Source organism: Corvus moneduloides, chromosome 5 (genome assembly GCF_009650955.1).
Source record: "Corvus moneduloides isolate bCorMon1 chromosome 5, bCorMon1.pri, whole genome shotgun sequence".
NCBI lineage: Eukaryota > Metazoa > Chordata > Aves > Passeriformes > Corvidae > Corvus > Corvus moneduloides.
Genome location: NC_045480.1, coordinates 70,160,811 through 70,187,771, shown reverse-complemented (window position 1 = coordinate 70,187,771; position 26,961 = coordinate 70,160,811). Strand labels below are relative to the sequence as shown.

At 39.6% G+C, this 26,961-nt stretch overlaps 1 protein-coding gene and 1 long non-coding RNA gene across 5 annotated transcripts in view; one reads left to right on the top strand and one right to left on the bottom strand.

Annotated features, from left to right (window-relative positions):
* PDE5A (phosphodiesterase 5A) overlaps window positions 1-25,656 on the bottom strand; it is a 107,241-nt gene extending 81,585 nt beyond the window's left edge. Inside the window, exons 1-2 of one of the 4 annotated variants that reach the window (XM_032108212.1) lie at window positions 25,078-25,656; window positions 22,869-22,966 (exon numbers count right to left, since the gene is read on the bottom strand). In XM_032108212.1, the coding sequence (XP_031964103.1) occupies window positions 22,869-22,966; window positions 25,078-25,170 (191 nt within the window). In that variant the 5' untranslated portion in view covers window positions 25,171-25,656. Of the gene's footprint in view, window positions 1-22,868; window positions 22,967-25,077 lie in introns of those variants that run through there. The other 3 variants (XM_032108213.1, XM_032108216.1, XM_032108217.1) reach the window with 3 other exon arrangements.
* Window positions 1-26,577, top strand: part of LOC116443743 — a 116,174-nt gene extending 89,597 nt beyond the window's left edge. Inside the window, exons 5-7 of the long non-coding RNA XR_004240043.1 lie at window positions 23,137-23,202; window positions 24,809-24,914; window positions 26,111-26,577. This is a non-coding gene — a long non-coding RNA (uncharacterized LOC116443743). The remainder of the gene's footprint in view (window positions 1-23,136; window positions 23,203-24,808; window positions 24,915-26,110) is intronic.
* Window positions 26,578-26,961: the final 384 nt, after the last annotated feature.

Below are 26,961 nucleotides of genomic sequence, written 5' to 3'. Positions count from 1 at the left end.
AAACAGAAACAAATACAGAAGAAAAGTCATAATTTGATCCCCATCTTATCCTTTCCCCCTTCTTATAACCTGATAAAAAGAAGGAAGGAAGCAGAAGGAGGAAGAAAAAGCAGCAGAACTGGGAAAGTTAGAGAGGAGAAGGGACTGATGCAAAAGCTTTTCTCTTTAAGAACTTGCTAAGCTCAAGCCTTGGTGCCAAAAGTATCTTCTGCAGATCTTGATTCATAAAAATCCTGGTGTGATGAATATTTCTATTCTTACCTTCCCTGATTTTCAGGATTTATGACTTCTTAAGGGCATTGTGATATATTGAAGTTCATCTCTTTATAAACAGTTCATGTATGTGGCTGTGGCTGTGTGCAGCTTTTGTAGAAAATCAGGGAAGAAACCTGAGGTGCAGAGTCACTTTGTCACCGTGTTTAGCCATGTCACTCACCCACTTCAGAGCTAAATACCTTCAGGGTATAATGACATTGACACTGCATTAGCAGCAAAAATACAATTTCCAATTATTTGTGATTTCTGTCTGCTGTAAAAATAAGCCTCCTTTAGTAGATAATCAAAGTAGTAACTAATCCTTTACCCAAATTTAATTTTATTGCAGAACTCTGTAGGTTTGTACTAGTTTAAATATTAAATTTCCACCTCAACAGCTTCTTTACACAGGCCAGGCCAGATGTGCATCTGGTATAAATTAGCATTGCTCTGTGGATGCTGTGAGAGACGGGAAGATTTCTATCAAGCAGTGGTCAGTTCCTGTATGACTAAACATATATTATGTCAATCATTTGGGTATAAAATGTTTTTGAATCAGGATTGCTTTCCTGCCACTCTACTTGGCAATATTTTCAAATATATGCAGCAAAATAATGTCATGACAGTGAAAGGATGAAATAACCTCAGGCTGTTTATTCAAATAATTTTCACCAAACAAGTAGATTTCTCTGAGATTAGTCAAATTTTTTTGTTTCAAAATTTAGATAGTGTAATTTTGAATATCAAACTATGCTTGAGATTTGGCTTAGCTATACTAATACTTCAGTGTCATTAAGTGAAACGGTGTGATCATTTGGCCAAAAATTCAATTATTCACACAGTTCTACTAATTTAACATCAGACATCTGACACCCTTCAGAGTACCATTAGTCCTTTTATTTAAGCAATCTCTGGCCATAGTTCAGGTCTAAAGTTTTCCCCTGAAGTAACTAAATATATTTTTTCTAAATAAACATTTTAAATACACATTATACCACTCTTCTAAAATACTCTTTAAAATGCTGTGTCTCTCCCTCTTTTGGTGTTCTAGACCTTGATTTAATCTTCTCGTGTTTTTCATTACCGAATACTTACTTCTGCTTCATTTCTTGTTTTTCCAAACGTTCCTGGTGCCACAGCACATTAAGGGTTCCCCTAGCAACACAAAAACACACTTTTCCTCAGAGCTGCATCTCTGTGGTCTAAAGCTCTTAAATGATGACCTGTTAGCTACAACTTGTTCTGAGTTTAATTAAGAGCATTTTAAAATAATAATAACAAAGTTTACGGGATTCTTTGATCTGCAGAAAACTGAGAAATGGGGTCAGATCTTAAGCTTTTTGTGCCCAGATTAGTAATGAAATATTTGCATCCAGAGTTTTTTTATGCATTAAAATGGAATTGGATCCTAGGTTTGAACTTTACATTCAGTTTTGTTAAATGCTGTCTTTACTGGGGCTGGCACTATGTGGATACCCAAAAACTGTAGCTGAGGACTACCAGGTGCAATGAAATCTGTTTATGCCGTTCTGTATTTATTCTCTGCCACAATACTCCAGCTCTCCCGGAGTTTTACACTCTCCATAAGCAGAAGGATGTGTGGATGCACACACTTCAATTTGCTCAGGTTTACCCAAGCCTGACTGCAATGGAACATAAAGAGAATGAGTTGACATTCGAGGTCTGTTTCACTTGCTACTAACTCTTTCCAGCAGCAGAGATTGAATGCCTGCACTAAATCCTTCTCAGAACAGTCATCTCTCTCCCCCTAAATGGAAAAAAATCCTAAGAGAAATATCTAACAGGAATAATTTACCTTAAATTATTAAAACCGCAACGAGAGAGTGCAAGTAGGGAAACGTAGTTCTTCTACATGATGATAAATTCCTGAAAAGTACCTTCTCAAAACATTTTCAGCACAAAATAAAAGCTCACAGCTTTTGTCCTTGCAGCTTTGCTTGAGTTCGTAACAGGAGAACTTCACTGTGCTGGTGGCAGTCTGTGATGGGACTTGCTAAATCCTGGTAGAACACTTGTCATTCATTACTTCCCTTCCTCATTTTTCCTGGCATGCCATACTATTTATTTACAATAATCTGTGCATATCCTGCCCTTTCATTAGTCTTGCACCATTAAAGCTTAAATACCGGACTTGGGAAATGTCTTCAAGACAAATTTCAAAGCACTGATTTCAGAATGAGGTCTCAAACCCATAAGCAACAGTTGTTTGTAGAACTTTCCAGGATGGGGAAAAGGCACCAACTATCAGATAGCTATGAACTACTTTCTCCTTTTTTTATCTCCTTAGTCTTGTCCTGTGTTACTAGGCAGTAAAAATTCAAAGCTCTGGATATAAATAATCTCTGATTTACTCCCAAAGCAAGGCAGATACATTTGTGGTGATCTCATTGTTTGAGGTGGGTAAATGTAGCTGAAAGATAAGTTTTCTTGCAAAAAAATGTAAAACTTCCCAATATGGTTAACTTCTATCTTTGGTCCCTGTCTATGGGCCAGCCCAGTTCATTCAAGGCCACCAGATAAAAAAGGCTCCTAATTTTACACATTTGGGAGCTCTTTCAAATTTGGAAGAGTTATGTACATGTGAGTACCTATCCACACAGGTCTGGTTCCAGAAAAACACTCCTATTTGTGACCTTTTGACTATCAAGTTTTTTATTTCCAAGCTTGTGTGCTAAAAGCAAAAGAACTCTTGATTTCAGTCTGGACAGATGTGCAGGGGAAATCTACAAAAGCAAACTCTCACCTTTTCTTGAAATGCTGTGTTATTTACACTGTAGAGTAATTGAACAGACAAGGAGCTGCTGCTGAAGGATTTGTGAGCTATGGAAACCTTTGGAAATCCTTTCTGTTTGAAAGCTCAGTTCACTCAGCTAGGGGAGAGATGAGACATAAAACTAAGAAACATAAAAGGAAAAATTACAAAATGAAGTTCTGTGAGTAAATGCTAAATGACTCTAAATAACAAAATAAATAAAGGCCATATTCTGACCACTGAAAGTTACAGCTGCTACTTGGATTTTATCTTTCTGGTAGCATTTGCCTTGTAAATACCCCTCATATTTCTGCTGTATATGATTTAGTTTTTGAATAATCAATTACAATCAGAGAAACTTTTTCCTTAAAAAAAATGAGGTAAAATTTGTTTTTGTTTTTCTATATGAAGTTTTTACACATAACTGACTGAATTTTGATAAATTTTATTTCATTTTAGTAAAAATATCTTTGAGAATTCTGTCTGGAACATAAGTTTAGGTTTAGAGGAGTCAGTAGAAATAACTGAAATGTACCTGCTCATCTATGACAAATATGACAAATATTACTATTAAATCCTAAGTCTCTTTCTATTTACCATTATTCAGCCTCCCCAGTAAATGTTTTTGTGATGTTCTGTTGCAATTTTGTTAAAAGAGGATGAATGACTCCATTAGAATAACTTCAGAGAAGAGTAAACTGAACTTTTTATTGCACTTTAAAATACACAGCAAGTTACCGTGGCATGGAGACAGATAAAATAAATGAAGGTTTCTAACATTAATTCACCAAGTCTATTCTGGAGGCAAACAGCATTTCCAGTTTGACTCAATTTGTTGTGTATATTTCCCCAAGCTCTCTTTCATTATGATGCAGGGTGCTTCAAACATTAAAAGAGCAGTGGGAAATGCTCATCATTCTCACCCCTGTTGGTACTGGCTTTATAGATGTAGAACTGATTATACAATTAGGATTCTTTCCTTCAGCCTATGCTCATCTATACAGCAATGCGTTGTCAGCTCTGAAAATCGGTTCTGCTTTTGCTTTTGTGTGTTTAAGTCTTTACTGACACCCGAATCTGAGGATGCTTTGAACTGCTGCACAAGTACCAAAGCAGGCCATTCCATCTCTGAGAGGATACACTGAGATAGAACAAAAGTCAAGAAAGTTTCCAGGAGAGGAAGCAAAAAGCTGGCTGTTTATTCCCAGCCAGATGTACTTGTCTCTTGCTCTGTCTGTTTGACTTAGTCCTGGCTCAGCTCTCTCCTTGTTTGGGGTTTGCAAGTATGAATGGATATTATGACACACTGTCTTCTGATGGTTCCATGTAAATAATTATGAGGAAAGGAGAGGAGGATGGAGTTACCCAGCCATGTTGGATTTTAGCAGATATCCTGATATGTCATACCCAGACAAAACATGGCACACAGCTTTATATTGTCACTGCCTTCATTCATCCTCCTGCGTTTCTGGTGTGTACAATGGGATTGCAACAAACGGTTCCCTGCTGGAAAGGAGAGATTATATCCAGGTTGCCATTGTGAATAAAGGTTTAGTAAAAACAAAAGATGCAGTTGCAAAAACAAGGAATGAAAGGCTGTAAAATAAATATTTTAATGAATTAGTAGAGAACTTCAAGCTTTCAATTAGGAGCTCTGTGAGGTATTTGAGAGATAAATGGAGAAGCAGCAACCAACAGGCTCCTGCTTTACCTCCCTATAATATTCTGAAATAGAAGCAGCTGCAATCAAAATTAAGTCCCGGCATACGATTATGGCCACATCACATGCCAGGGGCTTCCAGTGGCGGCAAAAGGGATGAGAACCCCTGCACATACCTGGTGAATTTGCACAGCCCCTACATAGCCCTTTCTTCAAAAGCCCTCCATACCAGGGAAGTGTTCTAATTCCTGCTTCTCATGCCTCTGTGATGTAAAGAAACACCATTTTGCAGATGAGAAATCTGAGTACTGCATATTCACAGCCTGGTCTCCAGAGTTAATACAAGAGTTCAGTCTAATCTGAAGAGAATAAGGTCCATGAATATTCAGGAACTTTGCAAACTGATAGCAAGGAGCAATCCTCATGGGCTGACCTGGGAACAGGATGTTGCTCTGGTGATGTGCAGTGCTTTAATCACAATGCATTTCCACTAACCCAAAACAAGCTTCAGGCAGTGATCAGGAAAAAAAACAAGGCTCCTTTATTCAACAGATTTCAAAATTTATTATGTTTATGTTTGACTGAATTATTTATCCATCTCTGGAAGCAGGGATGACTGAAAAATAGCTCAGTGGACTGAATTCAATGAACTTTCCATTAAATTCAGGAACATTTTGGTCGTTTTCTCACAATCCAGTTTCCTTCAAAACTGCTTCTTGTCCCTGAAACTGAAACTGTTGAATGACAGGAAGATGAGCTAAAACCTCTTAGCAGATCTCAAAATTTTTCTTGACAGTATTGGCAGGAGCCAGGCCAGCTGTAAATGAAGGATGAATTTAAGTCAGGGGAATAAAGAACTTTTTGCCCTTCTCTCTGGGTGGCCCTGCCTCCCTAGGGTGCCATCCCTTCAGCCAATGTAAATGAGTGAAGTCATGAAATTAAAACAGTCTTGGCTGATTTCACAAGGAAGGAATATTGTCCACAATGGCTTCAAGTCTTCTTACTGTTTGACACAAGAAGTGTGTTCTCTATAGAGGAGTACTTCACCTCTGATGAGCTGTAAAATGGTTTTCCTGAGGAGAATCAGAGCTCAGTTTTACACATTTGAAATGATAATAATTAAAAATATCACACACTGATTGCACTGCAGCAGCATGGAAAATGTGTTCTGTTACAGGGAGCAGCTGTTCATGCTGCTGAGAGCACTTTGCACTTTCAGTAGAGGTTAGCTGGATAACGTTAAATGGAAGGTATTTTGATGCAAATTTGTGCTGATTTTACCTTGTAACTGATTCATCAGCTAAAATAATTTTTAAAATGTATTAATTTTTAAAGTTCACTTTTACAACTTGAGTATATTTGAATAACTCTGAAATAAAACATCTCTGTACACAAAAGAGAACAAAAATATGCTTAGAGCATACCCAGACTTCATTTACTATGCCTGCAACCCAAACTTTTCCTCTGAGCAGAGCTATGTAGCTCCACATAGTCATGTTAATAGGGTCATTAATCTTTCCTGCAGTAATCTCTACCTCTCAGCTTTTACACATTCAGCACCTGGGTCAGATTTGACCTGACAAGTTTGTCCTTGAATCCTATCATTTACAAAGTCCACATTAAAAAAACCCTCGTGTATTATCAGCACTGCTGTGTTTTATCAAATAACTGCCACCAATTCCTGCCTGAAATAGTTCATTTGCAAAGCTGTTTTCACCAAACTGTGGAAACCATCCATCAGTCAAGGGGTTGTTTTGGTCCCTTTTTTATAGTGAGAGCAAATGAACTGCAGATGGAGCACTGTTTATACTTTCCCATCATCTCAGAGTGCAGGGAACTGACACTGTGATGTCATTGCAGTGGGGCAGGACACAGAGAATGCAGCAAGACTGGAAATATTTATTTATTGGGTTAAGCCTAGTTTGACTTGTATTATAGAAAGAACACCTAGGGGCTGGAAATGCAAGGTACATGACCTCACTTTTTGTGTAGACCTATAGGGGAGACACCACACGGGGAAAAACAGTTTGATGCATCTACTGATCAAATAGAAAACAGGAAGAATTTGTTCTTAGATTTTATGTAGCTCCGTGTCAGCAAGAACTTTTGGTTGTTTGGGGTGGGGTGTATATCTTTGTTACAGAAATACTGGCCTTTCTGGCTGAGACAGATGAGTTCTGTCTGATTAAGATAAATGGTCCATTCCCACCCTCAGGTGTCTACCCCATCTTTGGAAGCAGTCATTTACTGACTGGCTTGTGTTGTGTTTGCTTTGTGAAGCAAAGCAACATTAATTCAGAAAAATGGTCATAGATTTTTTCACTTCCTATAGCAGGCTTTATCCATGGATCTGTGCTTGCAGCAGGAATGCTGTAAGTCACACCAATGACTGAGACAGCCATTGGAAAAGCCTGATAACAGAGAGCTGCAGAGCACACGAGCAGTGATAAAACAAACAAATCAAGGTTATAGTATCACAAGAGGAACTTTGTCTACCTGGCCAGAAAAAAATATTCTTTACAGTATTACTTCCTCATTGTCTAGGCAGTGTTTTGCGGTGGTAATTGCAAAAGCTGCGAACAAAGCATGTGAGCCTACTGCAATATTCTCTATTAGGCAAAGATCTCTCCTGCAACTTTTAAGAAGCTTTACATGTAACTCTGCTTTCCTAAGCACAGAGTTCACTTCAGCTAAACCAGTGCCTAGTAGAAATGTGGGAATGAGTTCTGCATATGGCACCCCACATAGCGAGAACAAATGTCCTTTGTTTTTATTTTAATAATGAATTTTCAAGGCATCTATGCTAAATGATTTTGTTCTGACAGTAGTGTTTAGTGCTCAATTTCATTGCTGTCTGTAGGAAAGTGCATTATTATGTGTTTAGTGGTCACTTAAGGCTCACTTAAAGGTTTTATTACAGTATGCTTATTAATAGTGCACAGCTTATTTCTGGAGAGGTTCCGTTCCGCTATTTGTGTTTAACTAATGTTTAAAAAAAAAAGTGAAATTTTAAAGATGTTGGTAATATCTCTGAATATTTATGTTGGAAGGGATTTCAGGAAGTGATTTAGTCCCATTCCTCTGCTCCAGGCAGGCTAATGTCGACATTAGAACAGGATGCTCGTCGCCTTTTTCAGTCACATTCTTGGTGTCTGTCTCGAGGTTTTCCAGCCTGTCCAGTGCCTCTCTGTAGGAGCCCCAGGGAAATGTGCTCAGTGCAGCCACTCAGTTCAGCTCCCAGGCAGCCTTCAAAAGGCTTTGGGACCAGTGCTGGGTCCCAGGTGCTGTGAGCAGTGATTGTGCATCTGCCAGTGTGTGCTTGAAAGCCTTTTTCGGCACACTTGGCTTTCCTGCATTGAGCCGGTGCTTTAAGGCAAAGGAAAGTAAATGTTCTGTGTGGTTCCAAAGGGAGAACAAACACTGTGGGGTATAATTCCCTAAATTATCAGAAAGGGCAGATATAGGAAGATATTTTGGCAGTCAAAACCAATAATGAACTTGCTTTCTATTCACTCGATCTAGGTTTTTTTATGCTCCTACTTCATCTGTCACTAATATAATGTCTCTTCCCTGAATAGTTAGACTTGTATCAATCCCTCTGGCTGGCAGGAGAATCCTGATTCTCAAGAATACCAAAGTAAATACAACCTGTATCTTCCTCTCTCATATTTTTTTACTTCAGAACTACTCACTGACTTTCCAGACTTGGAGAAAGTGTAGGTTATCCCGCCCAGTGGGTTTCTCTGGTTTTGCCAAGCTGGAGATGTAAACAATTAGAAGAGAATGCAGGAAAATGGGATCATATGAGAAGTCTGTAAGAAAAGTTCCCTTCACTGGGGAATGTCCCATGATAACTGGGACCCTGAGAATCTCTCCTGCCCGGTGGTCAGGAGGAAATGATGAAATACTCCAAGTTGCAAGAATAGGTGATAGCACAATGGCCACTGTGGTGCAGCTACAAACCTGCACAGGGGAGGATTAGCCTGGGTAATTTAAAAGATGTTTTTACCCTCAGGCCAGATTCTAATTTTGGCTAGGCTGAGGTAAATCAGGCATAACTTTACTGACATCAAAAGCCCTGCTCAGCATGATCTAGCTTCATCTCTTAAAATCGAGGTCAAATCCATTAACTTTTCTAGGCAAGTTCTGCCCAAAATGAATGGGTGGAGCAAGGTCAAGCCTATGATTTTATTATTTTCTCTTGGACACTTGCACAATTTGGTATTCACATCTGGCTTTGTCTTTCAAAGGGCATTTTTTTTTTTTTGCATCTGAACTGTCAATTGTCTGGCCACAACTATTCAGCTGCCCAGTTTTGGATGGGGTGGGTTTGGGGTAGGCCAGCTTGAGAAATATAGATGCTAAGGGGTATGTAGTAATTTTAGGATGCTGTAAGAAAGCTTTATTGGATTCTCCCTAGAAGGTTCAGGCTATTATAAAAATGGAGCTCGCTTTTAGCCTGTATCAATTTTCTTCTTGCACTTTAATTTAAAGTTAGTGAGCCATATGCAGAGCAGAGATGAAAATCTCAAAGTAAATGCCTGTGACCTTATTTTGAATAATCTATAACATTTTTCATTGTGATAAAATGTAAGCATCGGGCAACTGCTGAGGTGCAGGTCCCAGTTCAGGTGTTTATGCTTAGCTGCATGTCATTCTTTAGCTGGAAACTTACACTGTGATTTCACATTGCTTTAGAAGCAGGGAACTGCTTTAGCAACAAGCTTCGTTAGACATTTCTAGGAAATCGAAAATTAGCTGCGGTTGCAGTTGCTAGTATGGGTGTTTCGTGCATTCCCATGCAATGCCATGGGAAGGGGCTGATCTGCAGGTGGGAGTAAACTTAAAAAATACCCTCCTGAAACTATGCACACCCCAGGAGTCAAGGTGGGCTGTATTAAACATTCTCAGCCACCAGGTGGCAATGAGCTGTGGCGCTGCAGCCGGGACACGGGAGGACCATCCCCTGCAGTACCTGGGAATTGCATGTGAGAAGCCATATTCCTGTGGAGCACACGCCTTAGGGCTTCTGATGCATCTCAGCACGCTGGCAGTGACTGCAGTTTTTTCATTCCAGTTGGTGTGAATCAGTTTCCATTCCCTTGGTTGTCTTTTGTCATTTGCCACTTAGCAATGTCACGTTTTAACACTCTCCGTGTCCTTTGGGAAGCAACCACGTTCTGTTATTTCAGAACATGAGCCTGATAATCTACTGAAGTGGTGATGGATGTTTTAAAGAAAATGGCAGTTATCATGTGCAGTTATGCTGAGCTTGAAATCTCCTCGAGCCAGTGGATACTGTTACCAGCAATAAGACATAAGAGCATGTGCGGCTCTGTGCTCACCCAGCAAAAAGCTGGTAATAGTTTGAGTTCTCAGAGAAATATTTGCTTCTGGCCTATCCTGAGGTTGTAACTTTTGCAGAGAAAAGTGGTGAAGTTATTCACTAGGATTTTTTCCTATTGAGGCAAGAAAATAACCTTCAAGGACACCAGCAGCGCTCAGCAGCACTTCTCCCAAGTTGCAGTAAGATCAGTATTAGGAATTCCTCATTTCTGGAATGTTCTGGGAACTCTTTATCTGTTTACAGGAAAGCATTCCTCTGTAGGTGTCACACTTCAACTGAGCACTTTCATTAGCAGTGGAATACAACTTCAACAGCACTCAGGGCTTCTCAGGCATGTCCTTACATCTGAGAAGAAGCTGCTTCTGAAGCAGCCCCATATCATGTTCTTCACTTTGAGATCCTGGTGGGGCAATCTGAGCCGGCAGAATTGAGAAATGTTTCTGCAGGAGGTCTAGTGTTCGGTAGTACGTGCTGCAAATGCCTCCGACAAAAATGATACTAGAAAGGAAGTTGCTGTAGCAAAGCCAAACACCACAGACACAAAGGAGTGGTGTTGTAGACACTCATGCCAGTTTAATTTCTTCTGTGTCTATTATGGTATCAGTTTTTAGTTAGATGGCAGTCCTGCAGTTTTCTCCCATTTTCTGCTTATTTTTTTGTGCAACCAAAGTATATCCAGCTAAAGCTTTGACTAAAACACCTTGAGATAATGGCACTTGAGCATAATTTCTATATGGCCAGGTTCAGCTCCAATCATCATTTTGTAAGTCCATGCAATAACAATATACTACCTTTGGTAAAGTGGTGTATCTAAAGAGGTAAAGATGAGAAAACCCCCTACAAAGTTCAGAGAGGGCAGGGAATTAAAAAGCCAGGAAAAGACATGGTAACAGTGGAAAGTTTGAATTTCACGTAACACGCAGCAGTCTCAGCATGCACGTTGCCTGGCCAAGGTAAACCACACAATAAGTTACTGTACAAACAGAGAATCATGAAGTGTATGATCCTTTAATCTTGAGGTGGCATCAGTGTAGCTCTGTTCTAATTACCTTGTTATGGATAGAAGAGGCTAGTGTGGTTCCTATTCCTGAAGAGGCTTGGTAGCTTCTAATTGTTGGAAAATAGGTAAAGACAGTTCTACGGTTTCACAGGCATGCTTAAAATCCAGCTGTCAGGCATATGTCTATTTAGCAATGGTTTGGAAGGTGTTTAAGGGGAACGGCAGTTTAATGGAGCATCTGGATCTCATTGCAGACTTGCCTTTTGTTTTTGTGTTTCTTAATTTATTATTGCGCTTTCCAGCTGGGCTCATAGAGGCACAAAGGAGACAAGACATGGCCCCAGGTCACAAAGCAAATTTGTATTTCAGCTAAAACTTGAAAGTTTTCTTTTGCCTTTTACTTAAAATATTAAATGTAAGAGCTTCCAATACTACTTGATGGTATTTTTACTTGACTCTTGAAGCTTAACTGTAATGTATTAACATTCCTTGTCTCAAAAACAATTTTTTAAAGATATTATAGAAGGCTTTATTTTTTTTTAGCTTTGTTTTGGTCCACTGATGCTGTTTTGTAGGAATAGTTGCTATCTATTTTTTTATTCAGGAGCATGTTGGGGGTGTGTTTGTGATTTCATGACTCCTGGAGCTCTCTGTAAAATGTGCTGCATGTTATGGGCAATCAATACTTGATTCTTAATATGGATAAAGAAATAGCAGAACATGCCAGCTATTGACTGCATTATGTTGTTTATCCTGGTTATGCGTCTTCCTGCTGGCTGTTCATCCTCTCAGTATCCATTTTCCAGTTATTTCTGACAAACTTTTTCTTTGGGAAAAAAAAAGCAAAGAGCTGCAGTCACATCCACGTTCTGATCGTTGCCTGCTGTATTCCTCCCTCACAGGACCCAAGTTTGTTGTCCTCCCACTCTGTTAAACTGTGCCAAAATACAGGATGTAATTGAAAAATAATGTATTGGTCCTCCTGTAAGGAAATAAGGAAATCCAAAAGGAAATTCCACTTGTAAGTCTCTTCAATTCTGCTAAGGCACACTGTGTATTTGGTTGTCTGCTTGGAGAGGAAAACTGAAGCTCCACTGCTTAGTTAAAAGTGTGTGTAACCTTGGCTGTGCTGGCTGTTTACTACTTAGGTAAATTCTTGCCATTTCTGATAGCTGTCCTTGGGACTGCTGTGTAGTGCAGCCAAATCATTTCCATTGGCGTGAAGTGGAAAGACAAGAAATTTATCCCAAGGTTTAACCTGAATGAGATACACAGTTTTACAAGAGATTAAAGAGGGCTCTTGAGACAGTAAATAGAAATACGCCCAGAAGCAGCCATTTGGGTGTCAGATCCTTAGATTTATATTCATGCTCACAGATCTAATTACTGCTGGTGAACTGGAAATATCTATATCGGCTCCACTCTTCCCTAACGTGCTGCTGATCACAGCTGTATAAAGCCAGTGAGTGGAAAATCAGAAAGTGCTCGTCAAACCTCAAACACTGGTCCAATTTCTTTTTGTTCATGATCCCTGCAGAAAAAGTCTGGGTTGATTCCAATTACTTTTTATCACATCAATGAAATGGGGTAATTTCTCTGTGTTTTGCAAATTACAGCAGCCACATGGATGCTTTATCAGAGGAGCTGTTCTTCCAGCTAGGACCATTGGAATACTTTCTGCATCCTTTCCTCCTACCTCACCCTTGAACTGCTCCTGTGCTCAAGTAGTGTGGAGGTAAAGCTACAAGCCTACAGGAGCACAAGGGAGACTCCTGAGAGCTGTGGATTTTATCCACTGAATTGGTGACAAACCCTGAAAGATGGACAGGATCTATTCGTAACAGTGATCCATAATCTGTGGTTCTCATACATGCAGCTGCAAGTAGGATTGTTCCTTCTCAAATTCCTGCATTTATTCCTGCAGCTCTAAGTATTGCAGTACAATGCCTTGTCTCTGTACATCTTTGCTCTGTTGACTAAAATTCTCATGCCCTCAACACAGATCCAGACATTTCTCACTCACCTGGCAATACTTAGAGCATTGTCAGGATTTGAAACTCTCCACATCATTGGGCAACCATCAGTAAATGCACAAGTTCTCTCTTTGGAGAACTCCTTGAACGCTCTTGGAATGGATGTGAGCAATTCTGGCTGTGTCAACCAAGAAGGCAGCAGACAATGCAGAGAGAAGAGCATGCTAACAAGTGTTGGAAAGTAGCAGGCTGCAAATGAGAGCTTGCAGAGCATAGTGCTTTAAAAAGTGCTGGAATTCGTTACTTTAATCGAATGTCCTGTGTTTGAAGGTTTTTTTAAGCTGTGATGGCACTGGAGACAGTAGTGGTGTGATGAGCTGGAGAGAAACATAACTTGCGTGCAGTCCTCAATCTCAGAAAATTTTGAAACCTGAATCATTTTCTTGCTGGGAAAACTTTTAGTGCCAATTATGTTCCAAAAGAATTTCCAAGGCAGCCTGCCCATCCACTTTCTCATTTTTCAAGCTTATAAAATAGCAAGCTGAATAGCATGCATCTATCCTTTTGACCCTGTGGAGCATAAGGCAACTGAAAAGTCACCGGGCTGCCCCTGGAAGCTGGGTATGGATTTCTGGCCAAAAGCATGGAAGCTGTAATTGGTTGTGGAAGATTTTTCTTCTCTTAATCAACGCCTTCATGTTTGAGCTCTTTCCAGTCCTTCCCAAAGAACAAGTCAGTAGCCACTCCTTTGGAAGCAGAAAGGCTTGAGGCAGCGTTGCTTGAGATTGGTTTGACCTTTTCAGCTCTGCTTTCCTCTGAGCACTGGATTACTTCTGCTCTATGCGGTTTGGATTATGTATTGGATTCAAGCATCTGAGAGAGGGAGGGAAATGATAATTTTTGGGTCAAGGAACGAGACTTTTGGGGAACCTCTCTCTATTGGCTGGTGTGTTTTTTCAGGAAGTTTGTTATCAGAGTAGTTGCTGATATCTACTTGCATGAAAATCTGAGGGGTTTGAATAGGATGTGAGGACGTCTGAAATTCCTTCTGCTAAGGACAGGTCTTTACCCTGTGATGTGTGTTGAAGCCTGTTCACAGCAGAAAATATTTGAGAAAAAAATCAGTATGGCAAAAGGAAGAGTTAAATTATAAAAAAATTTAAAGAAATAGGTTATAATTATCTGATTTGACTATCCAAAAGAAAGAGAACACTGCTTCTCTCCAGGCCCCAAAAGAATTTGCAGGACTGACCCCTGAGAGAAGCTGACCCATATGCATGGAAACAAGAGATTCCTGAAGGAGCTGCCTCTGCCAGAAGAGCTGCTGCAGAGATGTTCCTCTTAAATGAAATAACACCATTTCTGTTGGAATTAAATCTTACTAAAATCACAAATGCTATGGAAAATACTTCAAAACCTACACTGTGCTCTTCTGCATGCAGTTGCTCCAAAATACCCTGAAGAACCAAATGCTGCAGCTTAAAGCTAACAATACCAATTCAATAGGTATATAACATCTTCCAGTGTATGGAAACAAAGGCAGGACAGCTGATTCAATTCACAGAAAATATGGAATTTTCTTAGCATCCTTCAGTGATTGGTTGTCTTACTGATGGTAGGATTTGTTTGATAATATCCAAATGTAAATACCATTTGTACCATGTAACCCTGGGTTACTGTGATTCCCACCCTCCCCCTGGCTGGGGGAATTTGGGTTTGATCTTGAGTAACTGAGACAGAAGTACCAAAGTACAGTAAATCCAACATAATACTTTCTTACCCCAAAATACACATTCCAAAACACTGGAAGAACACAGCATTTTTTTCTGAATTATTTACTCAAAACCTAGATGAAAAATAATACAGTTCAGGAAGCTCATGTGTGATTAAAGGAATGTACTGTGCATACATCTTAATATGCAACATACATATAGTTCCCAATGTATTTGTGATGGAGTCAGAGGAGAAGAGATTTCTAAAGGGCCAAGCAGGAGTTACTCCCAGAAATCAAGAGGGGGGCTGTCTAAAAGTAACTTTACTGGGATTTTATTTCTACTTTGCATACAAGGCTGTAGTGTGTTGGAATCTCATATGCATTCATGCAATATTTGTCTTTTAAGCATGACTGACATGCTGAGAAAAAGGTTTAATATGGAGTTGGAGCCTAAAAGAGCCACCCTGAATTTAGGGATCCAAGTCCATGGTGTATACTCTGTCCTGGAGCCAGGATAATGTAGGTGAGGGAGAGCGAGGCTTGAGCAGAGCCGGTTGTTAGGGGGGTGCTTGGTGACAAAGTGACACTGTCCCTCTGGAGCTGCCAGGCTGTGCTGATGTCACTTACCCTGAATGTGCTGCTCTTCTCTACTTTTAATCAATTTGAAGGGGTCACTGGCAATGCCCACATCTGTGTAGCTGTTGGGGTGCATGACTTCTATTGAATTGTCTGTCTCCAGCTTGCATTATCAGGTTACTTTTCTTTCAGGGGCCTGCATAAGAGAACAGGCTCAGCCCAGTGCCAATTATAAGAGCAAAGAAAAGCCTTTTTGTTTGGGTTTGCCTTTGATGTGTGTGGAGAGGAAGCGTGCAAACCACACTGCTGGGTTAGCTGACCTCTCCGCGGTGAATTCCAATTGCATTTACTTTTCAAATAGCTATAAAAAGGGAAGGACTTTCAAAGCCATAATTCCAAATTGTTTCCAGCACAAACCCCAAACAGCTGCACTTTGTGCTGGGAAATGCCTTGAAGGCTGAAGGAGGAAGCCTTCCCTCTGGGCCATGTAGATGTTTTACAGCTGTACATACGGCCTTGAGGTTGAAGTGACTTCCTTGGAGATCCCATCCATAGATGGCCAGGCAGTTTTGTGGTTATGAAGGATGACCTTGGCCTGCTGTGCCGAATGCTGCTGTGGAGGGAGGAATGTGATGATGGGAGATCTGCACATCCTCACCTTCCAGGCGCGGCTTTCAGCACTCTCACCTCTCTTTGCACACACTTCCTGCATTCCCGGCCCTCCTAATGCGTACACACAGGTCTGGCCAGCCCAGAGGGAGCTGCCCGGGGCTGGGGAGCAGCACATCCCTGCCCGGCCAAGGTGCTGAGTGCTCCCATTAACTCTGTTCGGAAGCACGGGAGCTCTGGGCTGAGACTGTGCTGACACCAAGGCCTTGTTTCTGGTCATTCAAGTAGTGTTTGTTTTGTGTACCTTGGACTTTCTCAAGCAGCTCTGAAAGCCCCAACTCCGACGTCTGCTTTACAATTATCTGACAACTAATTTAATAAAAGCTCTGCAATTAACAGGCTGAATTTGTGCAGCTCGTGCTCTTCAGGGCCTCATCTGAAGGCTTTGCAGTTCTTAATGAGCAGAACTTTGCAGATGCTGCATTGATCTACTAAGCTCTGCTCTAATATTGTTTAAAAGTAATTACCCTCACCATGTTGTTTCTGCTTTGCTATTTCTAAACTATGCAAATTCAGGAAGCTGCCTCTTGCACATGATTATAAATTGCTGGCTGGGATGAGGCATCTAACAGGCAGCTAAAATATAATAAAATATTAAATGCATTTTCATGTTATGCATGTTCTGTTTAGGTATTATTCACCAGGGACTCTGAATTTGCTTCACAATAATAAACATGAAGGGAAAAAATTCTTTTCTCAGTAATGAGCAGATATGGCAGAAGGGTTTTGGCATATAGTTCTTCCCTTAAAGAACTTTGCCTGAAAGAGGTATGAAGAAAAACTCAATAAAATATTGAGATCTGACCTGTTGCTGATTACATTCGAAAAGCACAGGAGAAAGTCATGGCAGGGATGTAATAGGAGGGAAGAGGAAAGTAGGGTGCCAAGTGTATCCCTTAAAAATTAAAATTTTCTAATTTGTTATTAAGGAGAACAGCAGGTTTTATTAGTGGCATATAAACAACACTGAAACCTGGAAGTGACAATTAACAGCAGCCCACGTCTTGTTAAGTCCGTGATAGAAGGTTATAATTCATATGCCATCTGGACATGGAAATTTTGTTGAAGGCTGCTCTCAACATGAGCTCATCACTTGGTGCAAAATATTCTTCTGCAGGAACATGTCTCAAAGAACAGCAAGAGAACTGAGGGGCAACAATTTTCAGGATAAGAATCAATAAATTCTGTGAAGGAAGGAAATTACTTTATTTTCACCTTTGACTTACTGATATTATTCTGGATTCAAAAGTTTCACTTAGATCCTGAAGTCTGAGTGCTCTCTTGTTTCTTCCTGACTGGGACTGGTGATCTGTTTAGGCTGTGCCATGTGCCACAGACAAAAGTCCTGCCACAGACTTTACCTACAAAATTTATTCTGAACACCTGGCAGGAAACTGAAAATGGAAGAAAAAAAACCCTAAAAATAAATATTACAGATATCTTGATGGAATCTACCAGCTCATCTGACACATAAGGAAAGATGGGAAAACTTGTTATATTTAGGCTAGTGAAATAGAAGACAGGTGATGTGTCATACATATTACATAACTGAAGGTAAATGCTAGTGAGAAGAGATTATTTAACTGATAACATTGGCACACCAAAAAAATTCATGGTGACTAAAAGCCACTTTAGATTTTAAGTAGGAGAGGCCATTAATTTTTAAAGCAGGGGAAGCCCAGAGCCTTGTAGAAGTTTAGCCTCAGGAATTGTCTGAAGGAAATCAGTTTAATTTAGCTTTTAACACAGAGAAAATGCATATGAACATGGCAGCAGCAATTAAAACTTTCAAGAGACTTCCAAGCAAAACTGAAATCACAGATGATGAGCTCAGTTTGTTAAACATAGCACGTTACTTACAGAAATGTTAACATAAGTCATGGACCCGAAGTAATCCAATGTGGATGTCAATTATTTGAGCATTCTGTAATTAAGCCCAGATTTTCTGATAGCTGTGGCTGTCTCCACATTGTTTTGAAGTGTTTGACCTTGAATAATATTTGCTGCACTAAATGGCCACGGCCACTATCACTCACAACATATTTTGGATTTGTGGAAAGATGAGCTCACCAAGGGCACACAGAACCCACAGCCTGATCCACAGACAGTGACTGATGTCAGCCCAGACAAACTGATTTTCATATATCCTGAAAATGCTCCCTTATGCTTATATGTACATTCAGAGATGTTTTTGACAAAGTAAGTCATCAGTTTTCCTGCTCTCACCAGTCATCTTTACAGTGGCACTTCCCAAAGATGTGTTCTCAGCTGAGATACACACCATTAGTCATGTTGTTGATTCAGCCAGGCTTCTCAAAGCCTGGCCTATGTCTCCTATCAGTTTCTTCCTTGTGTATCCTTTTCTTTGAAATATTGCTGATCCAGCTCTGTATTAATTCTGTGGACATAGAATATATTTCATACTAACATACACATTTGCTTGTTTTGCTAAAGACCCTCAGGAATAATCTTTACCTTTTAAAAAATGCTGCATTAAAATTGTAGTTGCCACTGAAAACACTGGGACTCTCCTAACAGACCATTCAGTTATATGACATTACAATACTACAGGATCCTCCCCTTAACCTGGAAATTATGATAAAAAACCCAGTTCAAGATGAGAGTCACTACTGCACCAGATCCATAGTGTTGTTTTTAGAATAAAAAACTCTTAAAATCAGAGCTGCAGACCTCAAAGTCAGTGAAACCACTCTTGAAGATTTAGTCATTGCATATATTTGGAACACTGACATTTTTAGACTTATGAGTATTGTGAGAATCACAACTTTAGTTGTGCCTAAATGCAAACCTTATAGAAATATTCCTTACAATCTTGAAGTCATGAGGCAAATTGATTTGGGGTTGGGAAGACATAATTCTGTGTGGGATTCTGTTTGGTTTTCTTTTTAAAAACAGTGTCATCTCAGAAACAAATTTTTCTCTTTAAGCTGTCAAGAAAATGGCAAAATTTATTAAAAATACTATGCTGGTAAAAATACTGTTCTAATATTTTACTCCTCCTTATTTTTCTGTTATATTCTGTTTTCTATAAAGCACAGTCTGCACAAAGAAATTCAGCTGCAGAAACCATTGTTTGAAGGGGGAAGCTGAGACTTTCTGACAAATTGCAAATAGCTAACATGAAAAAGTACTCCCTCGTATCTTCTCCTGAATGAAAAAGAACACGTTTCTTCTGACATGTGTTCTTGCTATCTGCTGATCTTAGCATTTAAGAATGTTTCAGAATAGGACAGGACTGTATTAAGGGAACTTGGATGAGTAAATCCTCTTGTGGCTCTTTAGGAAGTTATAATCTGCAAAAGGAGTTCACTTGCAAGGAATCTCTTCTACTTAGAAGGCAAAAAGGGAGAATTAAAACCCCCTATTGCACACAGCTTGATATCTGATTTTTCCCCTCGTGTGTAGCCAGATTTTTCTGAGGGAAAAACTTTAATGATTATTGCTTTTTTTCCATAGCAGAGCAAGAATTTTTTGAACAGATGCTGACTGATTCTGTTCTGTGCAATTGGACTGGCGGCTCTCAGAGTACTTGTTCAGGGCTGCCAAGTTATGAAATGTTTGAGGTACAAGCAGAGTGTGAATAAAGCTTTTATTGCTCTGAACAAGACATCTCGGCTCAAAATTCCCTTGCTTACATTTGTGTGGATATTAATGACCTGTTAGTTAAATGTGGATATAAAAATGTCAGATGGACTAAAATGGATCAAATCATATTTCTTCTTAGTTTTGCCTTTTAAATGTTTTATGGTTACTATCACTGGGCTTCCCTCCTCTTCTGGTGTTTTGTGTTTACTGTCTGTTACATGGTCACCTTTTAAAATACAAATACAGCCACAAATCAGAGGCTGCTTTTATTGTCATTTATATCAACAGAGTTGTTGTTTCTGCTTTCTAGATGAGGGAAAAGTTTCTAAATGGGGAGAGTGAAGAACTCCTTATATTCTCCTTTACATTTGAGATGATATCTCTGAAAAATAGCAGGTTTCTCAGGGTCTAAAATCTTTCAGATATGCTAGGAGAAGCTTCAATTAATCCTCTTTAAGTCTGTCTCAAGTTTTTAAATACTACAGTTGTTATATTTTCAAATTCTAGATTTTACCTTTATGTTTGCCAGTCTTTCATTTTTCTAAAGAAAGTTTTATCATTTAATCGGATAACGATTAAAAAATTAGTGATTGACCAATTTTTAAATTTTCCTCTATTCTTTTTCTCTTATCTCAATGTGGTTTTGTAAGTGAAGACAAATAGGAAAGGCAAATATGGAAGCATTTTGTGTTTCAGAAAAGAAAATTGATGTGTTTAAATACATTGAAAGAGAAAATGAAGTTTCACTATTTTATATAAAATGACTGTATCATTTTCAACCAGACCTGGCTACTAATACTTATTCATGATATTACATAAGTAATTACACAGCATTTCAGGAATGATAACTAATGCTAGAACTTGAGCAGTAAATTCAAAGGTTGCTCCCTTTCTGGTGCTGCAGCACAAGTCTGGTCTGGACAAGATCCTAGGCAGTAATGCTGAGCAAGGAAAGTGTTACAACAGCATCGTATCTTGCTCTTCTCGTCACTACAGATTCCAAAGGCTGTAAAATTCTCCCGTGTTCTGATCCTTCTCGTAATATTGTTGTGTGATACTCTAATGGTGCAAGAGTTGTGTCAGCACCCTGTGAGCCAACATCTGGAAACCATTAATGCTTCATGGAGCACAGGATGGCACAGACATAACTGATGCATCTGGAAAGAGCAAAACCTCTCTGTTGTGCCCTGGTAGGGTGAGTGGCTGCCAGGGGAAGGCTGGGAATCTCTCAGGATCCTTCAGACAGACTTCTGGCATATATACAACAGCTGAACCTATAGTATGACCAGGAACCTAAATGCTCCAAAATGTGAAAATGCTTCTAAATGTGAAAAAACCTAATGTGAAAAGGATGTGGAATATTGCTCTCAAGGTTTTAGTTTAGTTACAGTCTGTTAGTGACAGTTCAGTGTGTAAAAAGTGACAGCTACATCTGTGTAGATAAATTTTCCATCTGAAACAGATCCGAACCCAGATATTTGGAACCTAATTGCATATCTTTTGTCTGATTTGTTCATGTGCACAGTGGCTCCGTGGCACACGGCAGCAATAACAGGTAGGATATCTTGTTACATGTGACATGAATGATACAGGAGCATTTTTCCGTGCTGACATGATTCACCTGCTCAAACTTAAAGAGGTCACTTAGCAGGGCAACCTTATTCTTCATCTCTCCTTTATTCTCTTGTAGTGGTACCTTCAATTCATTATTCAGCTCCAGTTCAAACCTGAATATTTTAAATGCACATCTTGTGGGACAATTTATGCGAGACCAGTTGTGTCTGATTATTACATATTTTCCACAGAACCTAGGAAAGCTCACTCTGAAAGTCAAGAAGAACTGTAGCTTTTCATTACTACTTTTTCTGGAAACTTTCTTTGTTTTATTCATATTATAACTGGCAACTCTTATCAAGCTCCCTTGACTTTCATGGTTCTGCTAAGAGCTGGGACTGTTCAGGCTGGAGAAAAGTGCAGAAGACACAAGTAGAAGTGATGCTGTCTTTTTGTTTTATTTTTTTTTCCAGAATGCCTGCAGCTATGATTTTCCAGTCAGTGAAGATTTTTGCCCCAAAGGAATGGAGAGTAAGCAGATGCTCAGAGAACAAGTGATAAGGATCTGGGAAGATATTAAGACCTGCAGCTCATGACAAACTAAAATCTTTTGCAAACAGAATTACAATTAGCTGCTTAGCTGTGTTCTGGTGGGATTTCTGAAGACTCAGAGAATTCATGGTGGTTCAGAAAGAGAACTTTAACTTTGCCTAATATGCCTCGTGTTCTGTCAGCTATGCAGAGGCAATGGAAAACATTTGTCAAAACAGATGGCAGGTTTAGCCCCCTGCCACTGAATGCAAATGGGAAGTTCAAGGTCCAGTTACTGTTTGTTGAGCCAAGAAACATTTGGAAACTTAGTTTAGCATTGAATAGACCCCAAAGAATACACTGTTACAATTCCAGGACTCCGTGGCTGTGGCCAAACTCAGAATGCTGTGAACAGTCGTTTCACAGCTTATGCTTCCAGCCAGGACGAAGAACTGCTGAGGTGCACAAAACCTGAGATGGAGCAGCTAACAAGGTTTTCAGGATTTTTGAGAAGACATCTTCAACAGCTGCTTCAGCCCAGCAGAACGTTTCTTTGCGCAGTGCTTCCTGATAATCTATTATGCCACTCAGTTGCTTTTCATACACTAAAATAAATATTCTCTTAAAAGCAATCATGTGCATAAAATATACAAGGAGACTGACTGTGAAAATCTCTGTTTTTCCTATTAAATCATACTGGCATGTTACACTGAAGTAAGTTTCACAGAATCTCTAGGTAAATTGTGGAAACTATGATCTGTGTAGCTGAAAGGTTTCAGTTGCTGGTGGCATAACTACCAAAAGCAAAACAAAGTCACAGAGATGTTTTACATGCATCCAGTGAAAGAGATGCTGGGATAATTTGTGCTGATTAATAATGAAAAAGATTCTTGCTGTGATTTAAACCATTTACTGTTAAATGAGCAGAGGTTACCTGCCTGAATTTGGAATGAGAACATAGAGAAAGCTCCTAGGAGGTGTTTGTGATAGTGATCAGTGCTTTATACAGACCCTAATGAAGATCCTAGCTATTCAATCATATAATAGATTAGAAAGGTAGTTTTTTCCTGTGGAATGGGTACTCACTGCAGTACAGTAAGTGCAAGGTTAAACTGCACTATGTCTGTCTCTACCTTTGCGTCCCTTGCCCGTACATCAGGAATTAAGCATCGAAGACGAGAAGTGTAGCACTGTTGAAAACACAACTGACCTCTCAGTCTTGCACAAGTCTTGACAAGTGCTTGTCACCAGGTTCAGAGTATTTCTTCCCAGTCGAGTCTTGCTGAGCTCCCTTCTTCCTTCTACACACTGCAGAAAATGTACAGCCATAATTTAAAGTGAGAAGCAAGGGCTAAAAGATAACTTTTGTGGCTGGTAATTGTCAGACTACCCATATTTGTTCTCCACAGCCTCACATTAATGACTTCCTAAGGATTAGTTAAGGCTACCTGGCCTACTTCACTTTGTTTTCCTTCTAGAATTTAATGAACCTATGGGATGGATGTCATGAGTGAAGGCCAAGGTGCTGTTAACTATATGTTAAGGTAAGCTGCTAAACACCAGGTGTTATTACTTTTTTCTTTATTTAGACTTGTAAAGAAACATTGATTTGCGTTACACACGGAGTAACTTGCCAGTGAGTATTAAACGATGGCAGGAACCTAATTTTTATACCAGTAGTTTCAGACTGGACCTAAAGACCAAATTAAATAACTAAAATCCAGTTAATCTTATAAAGATGTGCAATTCTTCCTCTTCAAAACCCTTGTGATCCTTATGCAACAAATTTGGCCAATATGTCACCATTGCTTCCCACAAATCAGAACTGAGAAATCTGTGAAAAAAGCTGTTAAGTGTTCCCTTAGGATTTAGGCACTGATGATCAATGCAACAGCAGCAGGCAGATGTTAACACACCTCAGTTGGCAGAAAAATTCAATTTTTAGAAGGCTGTGTGTTCCAAATAACTGTGGCAGACGTACAGTGAAGCCCCCAGAGCTGCAGGAGCTAATCACTAACACTGAGGGTCTTGGATCTTCCCGACAGGTAACAGCTTGCTGTAGTGGCTGTCTCCAGAGGGTGGCTGTTATTTGGAAGCAACACATTTCAATGCCTCTTTTTTTGACAGTACCTGGAATTAATTTAGTCTACTGTTGTCTAAATATCTCTGTGGACAAGGATCTATCTTGAAGGAAATGGCTGCAGAGATCCAAATTGAGTGGCGAAGAATTGTGGTTGCCAAATTTGTTTACATAGATGGGTTTTTTAGCTGAGACTTTCACTGTGTGGTTTGACACTAAAAGAAGTCATTCCTGGACTGAAGTACCGGGAAACAGCATAAGGGAATAAAAATGGATTTACAGACCTAGAAAACAACTCTTTTAACTGTACCCATCATTTTAAATAGAAAAAAAAATCATTAAGTGAATTGCATTTTCCCATGTCTGAATAAGGAACAAGGTATTTTTTGTCGGGTTTGTGAATATGTTCAGTACTGTGCAAAGGAAAGAAATGCTCTTTTCCCTTAATACTTCTATAAACCTAGGTTCTGCCACTTTAATCTACCAGTGACAGTAATACAGCATTTTATTTCCTGATTTGTTGTGACTATTAAACCTATGAGCTTAGATAATTTTGTTAAAGCACAATTAAAATTTAACAACTTGACTAGTTATCCTCCTAGTCAAATTTGTCCTCATTTGAAAGGGCTCTTTTCTAATTTTGACTTATTAAATTCCATGAGAAAGATCAAAGGTGCCCTCCTGTTCCTTATTACAGAGGATCAATGGATCAGGTAATTCAAGGTTTGATAAAATATCTCAGTGAATTCAGCTGTACTCACTAATTATGATATTATTAGGCCATTTTAGAGTAAAACTCCCAATTCTTTTGTAAACAGCATCAATACATGCTTAGCAAGTACCTCTTTGCTGTGGAACATGGTTCTGTTTTTGTTTCAAATTTGAAAATGTACCGTGTCATTTTCAGTTGCTAAGCCATATGATTTACTGACTGTTCTCGATGGATTGTATTGGCATCCCATCAGGACTGCGTTCTAGCCTTCCTCCCTAAAATACAGGCAGTTCTAAGAAAGCAGCACTATTCTTGTGAAAACAGCATTTATATATTTCTCTTGCATGTTTATCCTCAGCATCATCTTACTGGGAACATGCTTAACCTGCCAAAAGCTCTTCTGAACTCTGACTGCAAACCATTCCAAAGTCCAAATTTCTCATGCAAATGCCATATGACCTCAGGTAGGTAGAGGACTCCAGGTTCTCTAAGCACGTTATCTGCAACCAACTTTACCGTTTTCTGAGCCTTTTGGCTGCTGCATATTCAAAGCACTGTTTACTTGTTGCCCTTGTCATCTAGTCAGACTACATAACTTTGATCCAGGCAGTTTGCTTTCAGTCTTACCTCGGTATTCACAACCTCATCGTGCTGAGAAGTCTTACCCAGGCGCCTTATCCTGAAAACCTGGGGCTTTTTGTTTGTTTGATTAACTCCCATGGCTTGCAAGCGATCCAGCTTTTGTTCAGCCGCTGTTCTGAAGGCTGGTGCATGGCTCTGCACGGCTTGGGCTTTCCTTAATCAACATATGGACTATAATATATTGTTTGTTTTGAGTCTGATGTCATGGGAAAAAGTGTTGCTTCAGTCAGTATGGAAACTTGCCCAGATACGTTCGAGTTGTTTCTTCCTTGACTGTAGTATCTGCTTGAAACGTTTCACTTGCCTTCTAATGGTTATTCCTGCTCATCCACAGGCTGTTTCCAGTCCAAATATAGTGCTACATGATTGAAAAAATCCAAGAAGCAGTTCTCTTTTTGGCACATGTTTAACAATCCCAGCTAAATGCCTTCTGAAAGGCCATGGTCCAGTTTGTCATAGAAGGTCACAGGCTTGCTGAGGCTGTCCCTCCGGACATTTCAGCGACTTCTGTGTCTGCACAGCTACAAAAACTCTGCTGAAATCTGGAATGTTTTTCAAACCCTTTCTTCCCCTCCCTCCGAAGTTGCTGTGAGGAAGCAGTGACCGAGGGTATCCTTGTGAATCTCCTGTTGACCCTCAATTTGGAATGTGCAGCCAGTTCAGGGCTGCATCGGGGTCCTGTGTTTGGGGTTTGTTTTTTGTACTGAGGGAGCCTTTTAGATGATGTTTGGAAATTACTTTAAAAGAACAGCTAAAGTGATTTTATTTGCTTGTCTGCATAACTAAAGGATATTAGTCAGGGCAAACTAATGTAACTCCACTGATATTAATAGAGCTGAGTTAGAACAACTGGAGAATAAGCCCTTAAATTCTAGGGAAATTATTGTTGTGCAGGCAGAGTTTCAAAGGCTCTAATGCTGTCTAATAGTGTTAGGAGTCTCTAATACCCAACTAATTCCTAATTAGCTTTTCCTTCCCTGTCAACTCCTCTGTTATGCCATTTTTGTTGATGTCATAGTTTTGCTGTAAGAAAACAAGAACTCTGTTGGAGATAAACCTGCCCTGAGCTGTGCCTTCAGATGTGTAGTACATGCCCAGGACAAGAGGCTCAGCAGGCTCCAGTGCTTGCACGCTCCTCCTGAAACACTCAGAAAATCAAAATGTAAGTGTTTCGGCTTTGTAAGTAGCAACTGGGATTTTTCTGTTACTCCTAACATAGCTGATTAGGAATGGCTTTTCCTGGGGACAAAGATACCATTCTAACTTGAGGATTGTCTCACTGCCAGAATTCAAGCTCCTCTTATAAATCACTATGGCTCTTCAGAAAACAGATGAAAAATATGAATGTTGGCAAAACCACCCTTCACTAAATTTGTTCCAAAAATGGCTGAACTATTTTCTACCAAATGTAAAAAAAAAAATAAATAAATAAAACTTACCAAGTCAAAGAAGAAGAAATTTCCACCTGGATGCTTGAAGTTTGGCTTTATAACTTTTCACACACTATGGAGTTAGGGCTTTCTCAATGCCATCTGACTAACCAGTCCAGTTTTTGTCTGCATTAGAAACTTTATTCAATAATATGAGGAACTACGTGTATGGAGATCTTGGGTTGGTTTTATCTGGATTTGGAGGATCTTCTGAAGACTATAACACCTAAACAGTGAAAAGGGTCTAAGATCCCAGCTTTCCTCAGGCAGTACTCATCAGAGAGGGCAAGTGTGTAACTCTACCAAATTAAAGAAATGCTGACAGTATTAAAATAATGCATATTCTATTATCTGAGGCACTTTGGATTTGAACTCTTTGGGGAACTAAGGTATAAAACAAATATTGGGACCTTGTGGAGGTCAGTCTGTCCTGGACACC